Genomic DNA, 18,426 nt, shown 5'->3' with positions numbered 1-18,426 from the left:
CAGAACCCTAGGATTGACCTCTCTTCACCACTTTATAAATGCAAGTCATACACTGTAGTTTTTTGGGGATTTTTTTTGCTCCCATACATTACCAACAAGTTATGTTGCCTTTCACATTCTTCCCTCAGCTTGCTGCAGAAAGTGTTTGCTGGGGGCAAGCTGGGCCTAGTACTGACAACCTGATCCTCAGTTCTTAGTACAGTGAAACATACTGACCAGCAATGTTACCCTTACTTTGAAAACAGGAAGTCTGTAGAGTGATACAGAATCAACTTCTTAGAAATTAAAGGAGGAAAAGTATACATTGTCTACAAATTGAGGACCAGTAATTGACCACACACTGGTTTTTTTATTCAAAGTTGCTAGCATTCAGAATGAGGTTGACTCAAAACTTCTCTCACTGAATTAATCAGTAAACATTGTCTTGTCACTTGCTTTAATTAAGAATATACCCAGAAAGAAAAGTCATCAAAGTTCAACAGCAAGACAACAGGAAAAACTTACTCAAATACTCCAAGCTTTCAAGACTTTAAATATCCAGTAGCTTAGTTTTTGCATACTGCTGTCCCCTATACGCTCCTCCCCTCCCTGCCACCAGATAAAAATTAAAACATCCTCATTATGGAAAATACAATGTACTTCAGTAAATTTTGAACCTTATTGCAAAACTCAAAACAGAAAAAGAAAAGAGTTATTCCCCTTTGAAGTGGTTTTTTTTTTTATGTCATATGAATGTAGACTTGGCAACTGTAAAGAAAAACTTCCATCAACTAAATCTAAGTTACAGGAAAGAAGGCACATCCCTTATCATCTGGTCAACTCATTCTGTTGGAAAGAAGAAAGTAAAGCAGATTGTGCATGTCTTCATTTTCTGCTTCCGTTGCAGCCCACTGGTTACCTATGCAAATATTTCAAAGTTCAACTTAAGAAACAGAAAAAAAAATTTATGTGAATCCTTAAATATTTTTGAATTATATAAAGAAGGTTAAAGACATGATGATTCTGCCAAAACTAAGCATATAAATTTCAAGTTTAGAATAAACTGTGTTTGTAGATAACATGTTAAAACAATACAGACTGAAGATACCTTCCCTCAAATACATTCCCCAACCAAAGCTTTCCCAAGCTCACACTTGGAGTTTGGTTTGGTGGTTTTCTGGGGTTTGTTTTGGTTTGGTTTTTGTCAGTTTTTTTCCCCCACGAGATGTAGCTATCTGTAGTAACAGTTCTGGTACAGCAGGAACTCTACATTCCATTCAGTCTTTCTCTCTTGGTGCTAAAAGCTCTTTACAGGTGAAAAGGATAAAGCTATTATCCTATTCCATTTTGACAAACTGTCTTAAGTGGTTAGTTTCATTAACAGGAAAGGAGGAGATATTTTTATAAAGTGATATAAAACACAGCCAAAAAGCTATTTTAAAGCAATTGTGTCCAACAACAAAAAGATCAGCATTTTTAATTTGTAGCACTGTTTCTCCCAACAGAGAACAGATGCCTATGGTCAGAGACCCAAGTTCTGTGAATACACTTGCCAAGTTGACTTTGTTTTAAATCCACCTCGAAATGGAATGTTTCAAATCATGAAAGGGCTAAAAGCTGCACATAAACATTATTTAATGTTAGACACACACTAAGTTTTATTAAGCATTACACTAGAACTACTTTGGTATAAAAAATACTTTATTTTAAAGCTATGAAAGTTATAAAAATATGTAGTTAAACTTTCTACTCACAGAATGTTTGCTATTTAACATTAGTGATTTGTTTCTCCTAATGAATCTGAATTTTATTCGAAAGGTTTACAAGACATTATTACTATAATTTTAAAAACCCAGCATTACAGGGAGCTGTACTAATTGTGATGTTTTATCAGTATTCATTTAACCTCTAGATTTTTAATGAAGGCAGCAAAAACAACTATTTTCTGATGATACAGAATTTCTTATTTCTTGAAGCGTTTCTGTGGTTGACCACTTCTTCATTAGTTACCTGCAGCATGGCACCTTCCTGCCAAAGAAAAAAAAAGTGTATCTGAAGATGTTTATCACATATGTCTAAACCAAATTACCAATAGGGGAACTTCAGCCATTTTTAAAAAAAAAAAGTATAAGCAGTTCACTGGTGTGTCTAACACAAAAGGAACAGGACTTTTGTTAGCTGAGTCCACGTTCTTCAGTGGGTAGCCTTTTAAAGGCAATGGAACTTTGAAATTAGGGCATTTTTTTGGTTGCCTTTTTTTTTGGATGGGTTTTGTTGATTTTTATTTAAAAACCAAATCTAGTAGAGTATGCCACCCTTACTCTGAATAACTCATTCCTTGATGAATTTTCATTAATTTGAGGTGCAAACATTCAATGCAGTGAGAGTAAGGCTGACTGAATTTGGCACTAAGGTTTATTAGCTGCAAGAACTATAAAAAATGGTGGAAACCTCAACATTCTAGCCAAATTCCAATTTACATAATTACATTACACGCTTATGAAATACCACCTGCAGTTTCATTTGAAGTTTTCACTTCCCCTCCTAAAGAACTGCTTATGCAGTTGTTAAAAGAATGGACGACACATTCCTTCACAGAGGCAGATGTATTCTGTGGTGCAATTTTTTTCCTTACACGTAAACAGTCTACAGTTACTTGGGAACCTTCAGGATGAAACATGTTATATAAAATAGATTACAGTAGACAAGACACATAACAACATAGTTCATTTTCAACAGCACAGAACTACCTTCACTGCATTACCTTGCAACCACCATAATGCATAGACTCCCAAGAAAAAATAAAATGTTGCAGGATGCAAAAATAAAGTTGTATGATTTAATTAACTTGTGACCTACCATTTTAACTACCAACACCAGGGATGGAACCCTTGCAAAGCTTTACTAATGGACACTTGCAGGTCTCATTTGTTCAACTGTAGCAGTGTACAGTGGCAGCAGTCTATGCTTGTCCAGGGTTCATATCATAGCTAGATTCCAGTAGGAAAAAAATATGTTAAGTAGCTGAAATTAACAAAAATTTTTTTGTAAAAAATTTAATAATACAAGAAAACAGGATTCACAAATTTCTTTTCAATTGGTAATTGTTAACTCAATTCATTGCTATGTTAAACTACATAACAATCACTATACTGAAAGAATACTGTCATACAATATTAGTTTCTTGGTTTTGGAACATTAAGAAAGGAAAAGTAAATAAGATCTTACCTAAAGAAGTTTAACTGAAGCTTAGAACTATTTTGCTCTACACCCTCAGCCTTCGTTGGCATCCTTATAAACTACTGTAGTTAAAGCTTTGCAGAAATACAGCGCAGCTTTTTAAGACTGGCTGAACTTAGTGACGTTTTCAAGAGTTCTCTTGTACTAGACCTGTGTCCCTGGAAGAGTACCTCGCTGGGGATATTTCCTTTCCTTGCCATTGAAGAAGCAGCATCTAAAAGATCTAAAAAGGTGTTTCTCCTTGCAGAGATATCCCTTAAGTTATCTAGATATTTTAAACCTGATCATTTACAGACAACATACTTTTTTCTGACCAGCATTTAATTTTACATGTACAACAATAGCTTTATATTATTTGTGGGACCTTATGCTACCCACTCCTTGCCTTATTTTACAATATTAAAAAAAAAATCTAAAATTACACAATATTTCCTTTAGAATTATTTTATTAAATCATAAATGTACAACAGCTTCTTAACTCTACACACGCACTTAAATTTTTAAAAGGAAAACGTTATGTCTTATTACACCATGATCCTGGCTAATAGCTTTTCAAAACTTTGAGAAAAATCTTAAAAAAGGTTTCACATGTCACCTGAAACTTACAAATTTAACATTATCAAAGGAATGCTTCTACACTTACAAAGACCACTAGAAAGAAACAACAATTAAAAAGCTAAGAAACTGTCTCAAAGGCATTTTTACAATCCTTCCTCCACAGTAAGGTAATGTTATTAAATAATCCAAATCCATTCACAAAATGGCTCTCTGCATCTGCTCTGGTGTCTTCTGCCATATCACTGCATATTTATGCATGACTGAGATAAGTGTTTCCTTAACATTGTTATTTCGATAACCTGAAGCTGTTCTGTTACCTCTGGGCTCTCATCCTCTCCTATTTATACAGTGAAGCCTGTTTCAACAGAAGTAAAGAGTAAAAAAATAGGTTATGAAATTATTCATCTAACCATTTTTTAAAGGAAAGATAATACGATCCTAAAAAGCTTTTAACTCCTGCAGCTACTCTCAAGAATCACTGCAATTTTAACACTTAAAAACATACTTACCCATGGCATGCTTGCAAAAACTCAGTAACGGCTCCTCCCTCCATAGCCACCACTTCCTCCACTGCCCCCTGGACCATAGTTTCCTGCAATTGCAGAAAAAGGACAGAACAGTTACATCAGTACACTTTTTAAAGCTAAGAATGCTTTTGATTCTGTATGAAGATTAACATCTGCTTTACTTCCACAGATGGCATATACAATGAAGATTTTAACATTTCATTGTCTTCCTCTAAATAACCTTCAAGAACTGCCACAAGAACTACATGCTGAAATTGTAGAAGATTCAACAGTGTCACATGTAATTTGATGCACTGTACTGTCTTAAGCCTGTGAGGGCTGAATTTATTTTGCATGCTAAACCTTACAAGAAAGGGCTTAGTGTTTCACATTCCATTTCACAAGCTTTACATGCCGTATTAAATAACATTTAGACAACAAAAAGCAGGAAGTGTCATAAAAAAGTGACACTACAACAAGAGAAGGGAAAAAAAGAAATCCCAGCAAGTTCAGTGGACATTAGCTAGACTCTACAAATAGTGTGAACCGACAGCAAAGAATATGAAACTCTGCTAAGATCTTTGCAGACTGAAAACTACAAAACATTTCATAATGCTCTGGAAAAAGTTAGTATCTTGTTATTAATCTTTTAAAAAAATAGAAATTTTCCCGGAGACAAACTTTACAGTCTCAAGATGAGAAATTGTAGCCAACTTGCAGAAAGAACATGGGCACTTACAGTCCATCTATTGCAGAAGTTATCCAATTTCTATGTATCAATCTTATGATCACAGAATGGTTTGGGTTGGAAGGGACCTTAAAGATCATCTACCTCCAACCTCCCTGCCACGGGCAGGGACACCTTCCACTAGACCAGGTTGCTCAAAGCCCCGTCCAACCTGGCCTTGAACACTGCCAGGGAGGGGGCAGCCACAGCTTCCCTGGGCAACCCGTTCCAGTGTCTCACCATCCTCATTGTAAAGAATTTCTTCCTTATATCTGATCTTAATCTATCCTCTTTCAGTTCAAAAGAGTTACCCCCGTCCTAGCTTCCCTTCCACCTCCTCAGAAGATTAAATCCCACCCACTCAGGCTCCAAGGCAGGTCAGGACATATACAATACCTCCACCATATGGTCCCCCCATATTCCTGCTGCCACCAAAATTTCCACTCTTCATTGGACCGTAATTTGAAGGTTGTTGGTTGTAGTTTCCAAAATCATTATAGTTTCCACTTCCGTAATTGCCTGCGTTATCAATACAAAAGTGGAGAAATACCTAGATGAGCTAAAACGCATACGGCACCCACAAAATTATCTCATTGTTAGAATTTTAAATAAAGTACAAAAATCACACAGGTATTCCAACACTGTATGCAATGAACTGCTTTTTCATACTATTTGGAAAAACAAGAGCTTCCTTAAACAACGTTTACAACACACTCCCCCCTTAGCCCTCCCACCCATCTCAAATGACTTGCAGTAATCTACAACTGAAATGTTTGGTCATTTCAAGCCAGTAGGTTACCTCCTCCATAGTTGTCATAACCACCTCCATAGCCCCCACCCTGGTTGCCATATCCAGGTCCTCCTCCACCATATCCTCCTCTTCCTCCTCCGTAACCAGGACTGCCACCAAAGTTGCCACCTATGACAATATAATCCTTTAAAATAAACTTTTCAGTGTAGAAGGCAACCAAATTCTACAGAATCAGAGGGTATTTTCTGTTTAGAAGTCTACAGGGGAAGAAAACGGTAGGAGTCTTGTAAAGAAATTTCTATGAATACTATTTTTAAAGGCACATAACAACTCCCACCCTAACTGAACTTTGACCAAAACCCACCAGTCAGACAGCCTAAAAGCCTCAATTAAAAGGCGTAATTAAAATCTTGATTTTTCAGGAAGTTTAAGAAACACTGCTATTCTAAAAATAATAAAAGGGCATGGTTACCCAAGAAATAATCAAACAATTTGCCAAATAAAGGTTTAACATGAGCCAGCCGCCATGTGTGCTTCTTAAAGCCAACCAAATGGTTTTGGCAATTAACACGAATTTTGTACAAATGGTAAGGGAATGTAAAAGTGTTTCTGAATGAGAGAAAAATGACCACCACAACAGTAAACTAACCTCCAGGTCCTCCACCATATCCGTTATACCCATCACCAAATCCGCGGCCACTTCCATATCCATCTGTAGAGGAAAAAACCCCAAGTACTTCAGTTCACCTGTACTCTGAATTCTCAAACCCCTATGACCTCAAGGACCAAATCTCAGAGATTATTGATTAAGCACACATACACTTGAATTTAGAAAAATGTATGTGAAATAAACACATCCAGTAATTGCTCTACATCTTGTATATTTGTGCATTTGTAAGGTACTTTGTTTTAATTTTGGACATAGTGCTTCCACTGTAAAGGTCAGGCAAGTGCTGCACAGAATTACAGAGAAGAAACTCTGAATTCCTTAATAGAATTATTAAGTTTAGGTTAATTTTAGCTTTTAATAAAATCCTTAAATGCCCCCCACCCCCCCCCCCACCCCCAACCAACAACTTCATTTTCCTGAATATTCACTTAATCCATTTGTGTGCTACAGAAGAGGTTTTCAAGTTATTTTTCCCAAAAACTTCTCTAACTGCTACAGCTGCATTTAAATTAAACGGCAGTAGTTTACAAAGTTACCCAGAACCAGACAGACAGTATAAATAAGGAAAAAAAAAGTGCTACAAACATGCCTGTCTTACCGGCTCCCCCTCTGAAATTGCTGCCAGGTCCTGGACCAAAGTTGCCACCACCTCCACGTGCATCACCAAAACCGAAGTTCCCTGTAACAGTTATAAATGGTGAGATCATGGAAAGTGAACACAAAATCAAACACAAACCATTAACCGTTACTTGTACATACCTCCTCTCCCACTCCTAGAATTTTGAACTTCCTGCATTTCCTGTCTAGAGAGAGCTTTCCTTACTTCTGCATTATGGCCATTGATGGTGTGATATTTCTGCACTGTAACCACATCAAATAAGAAAGCTTCAGCATTTAAGTACTGAGCTGGCAACAACTAAGTGTATCAGTCTTCCAAAAATGAAGTAATTTCCAAATTAATCCATGCATGTTGCACATTAATTTAAAAAAAACAAACTACCATATGATTTTTAAGCAAAGCAGCCAGCACTTATTTAAAATATATGTTCCCACACAATTCATCAAAATTATGATGTAGCAAATACTCATGCACATAACTAATCCCATTATCTCTTTAAGTTTAGTTTTACACAATTACCATGACTGCAAGGATTAATACCATCCAATTAAAGAATGAAATGAAGCTCACTTACATACAATTTTATCCACAGGATCATGGTCATCAAATGTAACAAATCCAAACCCTCTCTTTTTACCAGACTGTCTGTCAGTAATAATTTCAATAGTGTCAATTTTTCCATATTCCTCGAAGTAGTCACGAAGGTGGTGCTCTTCAGTGTCCTCTTTAATACCACCAACAAACAGTTTTTTCACAGTAACATGAGCACCAGGTTTTCCAGATTCCTGTTAAAAGAATCCTTGAAATTACCACCAAGAAAAACATTTCACTAATCACTATTTTGCCAGGATTTCAGGAACGAAATACTGATAAGCTAAGATTTTTCAAGCACTGAGGTAGCCCTCTTACAATGCCTGTCCCTGTAACCTTGCTTGGGGGGGCCTTCTGGGAGAGAAGTAACATGGGGTAATTTGGAGGTTCTCCCTCCCTCCTGACCTTTATGTCAAAGCCCTAGAAAGCACCGAGAAAGATACAGATAAAAGTGCTATGAAATGCATAAAAATAAAGACTTTAAACATATTTGGAGAAAACTGTTTGAAAGAAATGCAAGTATTCAGTAACCTGAACTAAAGCATGGTTTTTATAATTGAAACAAAGATGTCAGCTTCCTCTGCCCATCTCCCCAACAGCAGTGAAACCCACATTCCACTCCTATGAACAGCAAAGGTCCTTCAACCCCAGCAATTCCACAACTGTGCATTTTAACCCCTATTCAAAATATGAAGACAACTCCTCACATTCATCGGTTATTTTTACACTTTGAGCATGATATCCAAGTTGCTGCACTAGGTAAGAATGACTTATTCCTAAAGCTAAGCAATAGCTTTGTCTGTATAGACAGTATGCACATATGCTGCTTTAATTACCTTTTTCCAAATGCTACCCAACCCTACATTCTGCAGGGAATGGAAAGAAAACTGGGATAGCTAACAGAGGTACCAGTGGTTAAGTTTTCCATTTTCTTTGACCTCTGGGCCAGCTCATTCAATTCCAGTTCATCAGTACGAATGCATTAAACACCTGGGTCCAACTGGCAAACCCTCCCAGACCTCCCACAATGTGGTAACAGAAGTCACCTAGACTCCTCACTCTGTGCCACAGTAACCTGGCTGAAAAGTTTACAGGTGCACTGCACTCCTGTGCACACACCTAATTTGTACCCTGAAGTTTAAAATCAAATATGCCTGGGGCTAAACCCAGAGTAGTCCGAAGCTGATTTGGTACACCACCACCAGAAAAAAGAAGAGTTTCCCTACTACATTCCCTATTTTTAGACTCTTCAGTTACATACCTTTTAGAAATACTCCAAAAGATCTTGGAGTAGAGTCAGGAGAGATTGACGGGACTTTATTAATTTGAGGTTTAGTGACAGTAACCATTCCACAGAGAAGAATTAGTTTGGAATTTGCATAATTACAGGCATTCAACATGTTTTCAGACCCCAGCTGCATCCATTGCAGACAGGATTCTACAACCAGAATAACTTAATAATAATTCACTTTAATAATAGACATTTATGTAATAGTGTCATTTAACAGACCAAAAATGTGAGAAATGGAGCCCCACTACAGCCTTTTAACTAGAGAATTTAAACCCAGGCAATTTCAAACAAGAACAAAGCATAACTGTCCAACCAAAACAGAGATTCCTCTTTCAAAGCATGAAAAGTATCTGCTTTCAAAGCCATGCTTACCTCTCTAGCCACAGCTCTTTTAGGCTCAACCACCCTTCCATCAATCGTGTGAGGTCTTGCAGCCATGGCTGCATCAACTTCAGCCATGGAGGAGAATGTTACAAAACCAAACCCCCGTGATCTTTTGCTTGCAGGATCCCTCATTACCTAAAAATAATAAACATGTTTAAACCATTTCTACCTGTCTCATGTTAAGCTTAACACTAACAACATTTGGATAAAACATGTAAGCTTAATTTGCATTTTCCTTGATTTGATTTTGAAACACAATTATAATAAAGTAGCAGGCTATGCTGATTAAGTACATGAATGGCACTGCTTGGCATCACAGAAATTCAACCCATTGCTGTCCTCCAAGACTGTACTGTAACTCAGAATGCTGCTATATCAATGATGTATATGTTTACATTTTTTTCCTCAAAAAAAAAAAAATCAAACACACAATTGCTTTTAAGCTTTCTGAAGACCAAAGACTCTGTGTTATAAAATACGTATTTACTGCTCCCAAAACAAATTCAGTGGAGAAACTTCTGCAAGAGTCACTGTCCCTGTATTTAAAATATGTATACACATGGTGCTTAGGGACACGGTTTAGTGGTGGACCTGGCAGCATAAGGTTTACAGCTGGACTCACTGATCTTAAGGGTCTTTTTCAACCTAAATGACCGTGTGAAAACATCACACAGGAAGACATCCTCCTTTTCCAGCTTTAGTGAGGCTGCTTACCACAATACCAGCTTTCTGCTAAAGGTTACCAATCACACAGATGTAACAGCACTCTGTGTAAGCACTCCCTAATGCACTTCAGCCAATCACAACCAAGTTAATTTTAAACTGCTGAAATCAGAGGTTAGAGATAATCTGCAAAATTTTACAAGAAACAGACTGTGAATGCTCCCTAACTCTACCACCACAGTTTGCATGGGAAAAGTCTGTGCGTAGTTTCAATGGACTAAATAAATCAACCAACTGTATGCTTAAGACAATTTAACATTCCATCTTTTTATTAAGCTATTCAGAAAATGAACTCCCCACTTCTACAATTTCTAAACATTCTATGCCATCATTGTGCATTAGTATGCTGAACTTACCACGCAGTCTGTAAGCTTTCCCCATTGCTCATAGTAACTCCTCAAGCTTTCCTCTGTTGTTTCAAAGCTTAAGCCACCAATAAACAGTTTGCGGAACTGCTCCTTTTCCCTCTGAGAGAAAAGAAGATTACATTAATATAAATAATAATACCCCCTCTTATGGGCATAATTAGGTAAGATTTTTCTAAGTGTCAAAGACTTTCAGTAAGAGATTTTTTTCAAAATTAGGCTTGGCTCTTCTAGATGTTCTACCACTATTCAAGAAATTAAGCAAATTATACAATTCTACGGGTTTACTTTTATGATTCAGATTTCAATAATGTACTTCTTCCCATCTCTTTCTCCAAATATTAAGAACAAGGGAACACACTCCAAGACTTGTAGAACAGTCCTCTCAAAGATCTTTATGACATGCTTTTTAAAGAAAAGGAAAATAAAAACAAAACCAAAAGTTCTCATTACAGATAACACGAATACATTAATACTGTCTGATTCTATTCCAGAGGACATTTATTTTTAATAACAATTCTGGCTCAAACTGTTGTACATGAATAGTAGCATGCTATTTACCCAAAGCACTAAGAACAAAACCAAATGAAGATACAGCTAAAGATGTTCTAAAATTGGTCATCAATTCATGTTTTTCTCATCAATTATTAAAACAAATGAAAGCTGGGTCATTTGTAGAATTAATCTGGGATCCTGCACCATTTGAATTAGCTGTAAACCTATCCACCCTCAACAGCAGCAGTATTAAAAATAAGTGGATTCCCTTTAAAATGAAAATGTGACTAATACATATTCACATATGTATCCGCTAATATAAATTATGCTTTCAGCAAGACTTTGCTGTATTACCTTTCTTTCAGAGACATTATCACTGCACTTGTTCAACAGAAATTTCTGCTGTGATGACCAGTACATCATTAAAAACATGCAGGACCAATAATAAGATACTACATTTACTATTTTGTATGTGGTATTACAGCAAAGCAGGAAGGACAACCTTCCAACCTCTACTAGTTAAAAATACCTTTATACTAACTTTTTACACCAAGCAGGCATCAGAATTGTCATTTTCTACACACAACAGCTTCACTAGATCATACATTTTGCCATTTCAGATGTCAAACGGCAACAATTAAGAAAATGCACTAAAAAGCAGTCCCCTTCCACAAAACTTAAGATTTCAGAATGTTCTTGGAAAAAGAACTGTCCTGCTAGGGACAGGAGAATGCAAATGCAATGATTACATCAGCTTTATCCTGTTAACTAACTTTAAAAACCAAGAAAATGTGCTTGGGTGTTTGGTTTTGTGCTTTCTTTAGGGTGGTGGTTGTTTTTTAAGCAACCCAAAAACTGCATAGTCAGCTATAACTGACAGACACAACATGACCAACTATGCACTGGACACTAAGATAAACCTAAAAAGAAAATTAGACAGCCAATGACAAAACAATGAGATTTGGGAAATAAGCAAAATATTCAGTGCACAAATGCTTTTAAAAATATTAAGCCAACCTAATCTGCATGTAGACCAACATGTTTTCTGAGGTGGTCCAAAGCAGGCCTGTATCTAGATGCATGTCACAGGAAGACAATTACTGTAGGTAGTACTGAATCCAGTTTTGTTCAAAATGCATCACTCTATTACCAGCTTGAGATACTGCAGTCTGAAGAGGAAGTCAACCCTTAGAAAAATAAACTTTTCTCCCCCCAAAAATAAACACTGTATTTGAGAACGATCAGTTTAAATGTCTCTTAAAAACAGTTGGAACTTGCCCCTGATCTAGTATTTTTTCTTCTAACACAGAGGAAGCTCTTTGTACACAGGCAAAATTAGACACAAGAGTTTAAAAGCAGCAAACCCATGTTATGTTAAGTTTCCTTTCACCTCATAAAAATAAAGGATGCTGCATACCAGACTTGGACTAAAATGTCATATACCTCAAGTCATACTATCCTTTATAATTTGAGTAGGTTAGCAGAGAAATCATTTTAAGCAACGATACTACCAAAAAAATCCTCCTTTCAAATTACTTCAGTTCTGCAGCTTGAAAATTAGGGACTACTTGCTACAGTTTCAGAAGCCCACAAGACACTTTTTCCTATAGAACCAACTGTCACATGTCTGATAATGCACATTTATATTCTTATAAAATATATGAGAATCAAGGAAATTTAGTAGGCAGGTAGGATTTTTTCAGTAAGTGTTAGGTTTACCTTTGAAAACAGTTATAAACATGTCAACAAAACTCCAGGAAAGAATAGGATCTGTCAACTGTAACAACTGCATTTGTTTTTTAAAGGACATATACAACACATTACTAATAAACATTAAAAATAATAGTAATAATACTTTATGGATTTATGAATTATTAGACACTGTAATCTACCATGCATTAAGTGTTATGCAGTACATGCCCTACCAAAAAAACCCATCTACGCACCACACGTGTCAGGACACGGCAGTAACAAAATTCACTACTAGTTCATCAATGAAAACCACCGTGGGAAAGTATCACAAACATGTTGTTCCACTAATACATGCACAGCCTCTGGACATAGAGAGATTATCTGTCTTAAATGTATCAGTTTTAAGAAGCTCCGGTCAGCCTAGCATTAACCTCCCACCAGGGTCCAGAGAGCTCTGACCATCTGAAGTTTATGCTGAAGCTATAAAATGCATGATAAAAATTATTACCACACCCATCCCTCTCAAGAATCTTGATGAAAAGCCTCATTTGGTAAAAACAACTCCCTACACATACAACCCATCTCTGCCAAGGCCCACAATATAAAAGCTGGAAGAATAACCTCTTTCAAGGTTTTCATAGTATGCTCCCTGGCAGGAATGGACTGTGAAGGGAAATCTTTATGAACTCTGTAGAATCATTACTGTTTATTTTAAGCTTTCCTGCACAGGCTTAAAGCAACACTTCAAAGGACTGGAAACTGTATAGCCTTTGCTGGAAAATTCATCAACAAGAGCAAGGAAATGTGCTTCATATATAAATAATGCGTGCACAAATACTCCAAGCTAACTTCTGTGGGGTTAAGAACCCGAGTAACAAAAACGGTAAGCAGAGACCACCAAGTGGGATCTCTGAACTACTATGGCCAGGCCTGCCAAAAGCAAGGCTGGGTTTACTGCTCCCGAATTAGAAAGAAACTGCTCCCCACCCCCTCCTCGGGCCCCGTTAGCCCCTATACGTTCCACAGGGCTTCGCAATCCAACCCTGGTCGTGCCGCTTCGCCCGCCCCCGCCGTCCGACGTTATGGAGCGAAGCCGCTCCCGTGCCGGCTCCGCCATGTGGCGGGTATCAGGAAAACAGGGGCCCCCGCAGCTAGAAGGGGAAAATGGCGCCCAGAAGCAGCCGTCACCTCCAGGGACAGCGATGCGGCGGGAAGGAAAAAACTTTTGGAAGCACTGACCCCCGATAGAAAAAAAAAACCACACCCACAAACCAAAAAAACCACAAAAACACCCGGGTCCTCGGGCTAAACAGAAACCAAGTGCTGCAAACCGCTTCTACCGCGCACCTACACCCAGGGTACCAGGAAGAGCCTGCAAGCGCTCTTTTCCGCCCCCGCTGATACTAGACGATTGCAGCTGCCGTGCAGCGCCTCATGCCGCCCGCCTCACTCGCCTTCTCGCCCCCCGAGTGATCCTCACAGCCTCACGCACCAGCGCGTCTCGGAGCCGCCATTTTACCCCTCCCCCTCAGCACCGCCATTACTAGCAGTGCCACCCCAGCCGGTCACCGCCTCGCAGGGCAAAGGCGACCCCCCGGACCGCGCAATGATCGACCCCCCACAGCCAGGTGTCCCTCTCCTCTAGCGCCGCCTTAACGGCAGCTCGGCTAACGGGTACATCAAAGGATTTAAGAATTAGCCACCCGCCATGCACGGCTACCGCAGCTTCCGCCTCCTCTCTCGGCTGCGCACTAGCCCCAGCCGCCGCTTCCAGAACCTTCCTCCCCACTAACGCTTCCTCTGCGGACAGACATCCATCCCCCTGCCCGCGGCACCCCCACCGGCACCCAGCAGCAGCACCCCAGACCAGCGCTGACAAGGGCTCAAGCCCGCTCGCAACGCCCAGACCCGGAAAAATTCCCTCCGCACGCGTAACCAAACGCGCCACCCTCCTTAAAAAAGCAAACTCCGAATTCTCCCTTTTCACGTACCATATTCTTCATGGTTTACGTATTCCTGCTTGAGAGTACCGTACAACCGGTCAGTAATGGCTGCCTTAACTGTTACGTAATTTGAAATTCAGCTCCACGTAGTGCTAGCGCCCTCCTTCTCCAGCTCAGGCTCGCTTCTGAGCTTTTAGGATTTTTTTTAAAAAAAAAAAAAAGCTTGAATCTGGAGCTTAAATATCTCCAAAGGGGCAGCACTTCTGTATAACGCCCCTACGTGTTTTTATCACGTAATAAAAAGTCATCAACTCCGTTAGTAATGGCTGCCTCCGAAATGAGCCGAAGGAGCCGTCGTCGTCGAGCTTATCCGCTTCGACAGTCGCCGGAAAAAGCCGAAAGGGGCATGGAAGCCCATTCGACTCGCTTCGGCAATTTCCGGAATTTGCCGAAGCAGAAAAGAATGGCGCTCGGAACCTGCTCGGCAATTTCCGCAGAAAAAGACGCTGCAGTCACAGACTATCCAGCCCGTTCGGCAATTTCCGACAACGGAAGAGACTCGCGATACGTGCCCGAGCGGAGCCGAAACGGCCCGATCACGACTGGCACCGTCGTGGTGTGGATTTTTTTTTTTTTCCCCCCCCACGGAAATTGCCGAACGGCCCCGAAGGCTCAAACCTCAACGCGAGCGGTTATAATTAGCCCAAGGCGGCCTCGTATCGCCCCCCCCCCCCCCCCCCCCCCTCCCCGTTGCCACCTGTGGTACTGGCAGGGAGCGGGCGGGAGTAGAACGAAGTGCACCCCCGAAATCTCCCCTTGTTGTTGGCGGCCTGGCCCCCCTCCCCCTACCCCTCGGCAGGAGGAAGTGATAACTACCCAGATTTTGGCGCCAGGGCCGACACATCGCGGGGGCCCAAGAGGCAGTGGAGGGAGGCGGACTTCGCCGCAGTCTGCTCCGCTCTACCCCGCACCGTCAACGTCGGGCGCACCGCCCGCTTCGGCACTCTCTTCTTCCTTCCTCCCTCCCCCTCTCTCCCTTTTTCTCTCTTCAGCGGCCCCGCACGCACCGCGACAAAGGGTGAGTGCTGCCGCCCCGCGCACCAGGGAAATGGCGCTGGAGCTGCTCCTTTCTTCCCGCCCCCTCTTCTCCCCCCCCCCCCGCCCCCCTCCCCCAGCTCCCGGGGAAAGCCAGAGCGGATTCACCCGCGGCTGCTCAGCCGGAGCGAAGCCAGCCTCCCCGCCCCCCCCCCCCCCCGGCCGACTCCGACCCCTTCCCACACTAATAAAAGAGTTTCCGAGCCCCCCTCCCCTCCTTTCCGAGCCCCCATCCCTCCCCCACCGCCCGCACTAACGACTAGGCCTCCCCGCCGCAACGCGGGAAATGGCCGCGCTCCAAGCGGCCCCCTCAGCCACGCCGCAACGAGCTTCAAACCCACCCCAGCGCTCCCCGCCCGCCCTCCTCGCTCCTGGGGCTCGCCGGGGCCGCCCTGCCGCACCGACTGAGGGCCTCGCTCCGCGGCGGGCGGCGTCCGCTCGGGCCCAACGCGCCCTCATGGCGGAGGCCATCATGGCGGCTGCACTTACCGGGCACCGCGGGCCCGTTCCCCCGCCCGCCCGCTCGCCCACCCTCCCCCTCCGGCTCACCCAGTCGCTTTCTCTGTCGCCGCGAGGCATCTTCCTTCTTTTGGACGCCTGACGCGGTCCTGCGCTAGCCCCCCGTTGGAGAGACGTCTTGGCCCCCCTCCTGTGCTGGCGGCGACGACGGTAGGAGGTTGCAGCTCGCGCGTAGGCGGTGTCGTGCGCTCTGCCCCGTCAGCCGCCGGCGCGCAGTGCTCGGCCAGCCCAGCCCAGCCCAGCCCCGCCAGCCGCCGCCGCCGTGCCCGCCCTGCGCCGCGCCGCGCGGCCGCCCAACCGCTCCCCACCCCCTCCCTGCCTCCCTTCCCCCACCCCCCGCCTCAACCCCCCTCAGATGTCGCTGTTGCCGCCGTTGCTCAGTGCGCGCAGGGCGAGAGCGAGGAGGAGACGGGAGACCCGAGCGGCTGGGCACCATTGAAGTCTGTATCCTTCTTTCTCTCTCCCTCTTTTCTCTCGCTTCAGCCGCCTCCTTCCACGCACCCCCCGCCCGCCCCGGCTCCCCTTCCCTCCGCGCCCCGCGGCGTGGGCCTCGCCTGCGGGCCGCCGCGGGGAGATGCGGGAACACAGCCCGCCCGCTCCCCCCCCCCCCCCTCAATACGCCGCCGCTTCCTTGGCGGCGGGGGGTAACGGGGGGGGGAGCCGAGGGGCCGCGGCCCCAGCGCTTGCACGGCGCCTCCCGGCCCGCACGGGAAGGAGGGAGGGAGGGCCCCGGGGCGAGCGGGCTTTGCCGCGGGGAAGGAGGGTTGCGCCGGGGGGCGGGGGCAGCAGCACCCGTGCGGCGGCGGCGGACGCGCTCGGGAGACAAAGCCAGCCCGCCACCGCCGAAGGGCGGCCTCCGCCACCGGGCGTCCCTGCTCCGGGAGGCGGCGGGGGTGTGTGCCGGGCCCGGGGGAAACGTGGCGGGGTGGGGGAGGCGGCGTGGAAGGGGCCCTGGCGGCGGGGGCGCGGCGCGCAGGGCCCGCCGGGCGGTGGCGGCTGCCCGGGGCGGCAGCGGCGGGGCCCCCCCTCCCCCGGCCCTCGCTGTGGGGTGGCGGGCCGGCCCCGCGCCGCCCGGGGCAGTCCCGTTAGCTCGCCCGGGGCGTCCCCGGCCGCCTCACGTGCGCCCACCACAGGCCCGAGGCGCAGCCTCCCCCAACGGGCCTCCTCCGCAGGGCGGCCTGCATTTTCTGGTGGGGGTGGCACGGGAGGGCGGGTGGTGTTTCTTCTTATTGTTGTTGTTTCTTTTCCCCTTTCTCCTGGCTTTCAATCGGGGACAAGACAAGGCCCCCTGCGCGGGGGCCCTAGCCCCGGCCCTTCTCCCGCCTCACCTACCCCACCGCCTACGGGACTGCCAAGATCCACCTCCCGTGTCAGGGGAGAATTGGGCGGGATTGCCGAGTCCGGGAGGTTTTCTGGCCTTGAAGGACTTTCTCTTTTGCCTTGCCCGGGCATATGGGGAATTCTAACAGTTCTATAGTTTGCAGTGGGGCGGGGACAATACATGCCTAAGGAGGTGGCCAGTCCGAGAAATGACATGGAAAAGGGGATGGATGGTGTTCAACATCATTTGCGTAGGTTAGATAGGTAGTATGTACAGCTTAGCTGAGTTAATGTTGCTCTAGGACCTTAACTCTTGCGAACTTGAGAATCAGAAGGCAACGTTATAGTTGCATTAAGATAAATATTTGCTGTTTATAAGCATTTACTACAACGTAAGAGTAATGGGTGACTCATTACACCACAGATATGTAGCTGCTCCCCACCAGATTCGCAGTTAATATACCTAGCTGTATCTCGATTAACTGGTAGAATCAGAATTCCTGTTCTATTGGGTTTAAGGAAATAAGCATCCCTGATGGTCCTCCCCCTTTTCCCTAGAAACATCTCTATGCCTTAGAAGGCCTTGAGAAAAACCTTTTTTCAACCCTATATACCACTTTGTCAGTATCGTTTATCCTGGCTAGCATAATGGTGCGTTACTGGGTTATGCCAGACAAAGTAGTAACCTACTTTTTGTTCTGGATTTAATCCACATTAGAAATGTTATATGCAGTGAATTCATGGGGGTTGGAACAAGGACCATGCTTGTATTGGGATGCCTTTCTTTGAGTAATGTAAACTTCCTTTTAATTGTCATGCATTTTTCTAGTAAAAGCTCTGCAAGTCTGCAATAAAAATGGCCTCCAATAAAACTACATTGGTAAGTTCACGCACACCTAAAGTATATAAGGATTTAATCAACATATTTTTCTTCAAACTTATAACTTGGCATCTCCAT

General features: G+C 43.5%; 2 protein-coding genes across 18 annotated transcripts in view; one reads left to right on the top strand and one right to left on the bottom strand.

Moving 5' to 3' along the window:
* Positions 1–1,662: 1,662 nt before the first annotated feature.
* On the bottom strand, positions 1,663–16,351 carry HNRNPA2B1 (heterogeneous nuclear ribonucleoprotein A2/B1). 8 transcript variants are annotated; one of them, XR_012628124.1, is made up of 12 exons: positions 16,179–16,350; positions 10,396–10,506; positions 9,305–9,451; positions 7,625–7,835; positions 7,191–7,292; positions 7,021–7,110; positions 6,411–6,473; positions 5,810–5,929; positions 5,407–5,529; positions 4,287–4,369; positions 2,839–2,969; positions 1,663–2,007 (listed from the first exon to the last, which is right to left on the bottom strand). XR_012628124.1 is itself a non-coding variant. In XM_074862378.1 (12 exons), exons 2-11 carry the CDS (start codon positions 14,592–14,594, stop codon positions 4,308–4,310), a joined length of 1,041 nt encoding a protein of 346 aa, XP_074718479.1. In that variant the 5' UTR covers positions 14,595–14,724; positions 16,179–16,321; the 3' UTR covers positions 3,648–4,132; positions 4,287–4,307. The 8 variants fall into 8 exon arrangements, 7 of the variants coding, with proteins under 7 accessions (XP_074718463.1, XP_074718454.1, XP_074718479.1 ...); XM_074862378.1 differs by lacking the exons at positions 1,663–2,007; positions 2,839–2,969 and adding exons at positions 3,648–4,132; positions 14,583–14,724 and having other exon boundaries at positions 16,179–16,321; XM_074862362.1 differs by lacking the exon at positions 2,839–2,969 and having other exon boundaries at positions 16,179–16,351.
* Positions 15,474–18,426, top strand: part of CBX3 (chromobox 3) — a 14,385-nt gene continuing 11,432 nt past the window's right edge. For 4 of the 10 annotated variants that reach the window (XR_012628138.1, XR_012628135.1, XR_012628132.1 and 1 more), the window contains exon 1: positions 16,595–18,348. Coding sequence is in view for 2 of the 10 variants with exons in the window: in XM_074862456.1 (XP_074718557.1) it covers positions 18,325–18,348 (24 nt within the window). In the remaining 8 variants the exon portion in view is untranslated. The other 6 variants (XM_074862456.1, XM_074862446.1, XM_074862476.1 and 3 more) reach the window with 6 other exon arrangements.

This window comes from Strix uralensis, chromosome 1, assembly GCF_047716275.1.
Source record: "Strix uralensis isolate ZFMK-TIS-50842 chromosome 1, bStrUra1, whole genome shotgun sequence".
In the NCBI taxonomy this organism is placed as follows: Eukaryota; Metazoa; Chordata; class Aves; order Strigiformes; family Strigidae; genus Strix; species Strix uralensis.
Note: the sequence above shows the minus strand (reverse complement) of the source record. Positions and strands in the feature narration are given on the sequence as shown.

Bases quoted from the DNA above. Each gene is read 5' to 3' on its own strand.
- HNRNPA2B1 (XM_074862362.1), bottom strand. From the start codon at position 16,208: ATGCCTCGCGGCGACAGAGAAAGCGACTGG. The intron at 5,930-6,410 runs GTTAGTTTACTG...ATATTGTCATAG, and splicing joins ATATGGTGGAGGACCTGGAG to GTGGCAACTTTGGTGGCAGT. The intron at 4,370-5,406 runs GTATTGTATATG...CTGCAATTGCAG, and splicing joins GGGGGGACCATATGGTGGAG to GAAACTATGGTCCAGGGGGC.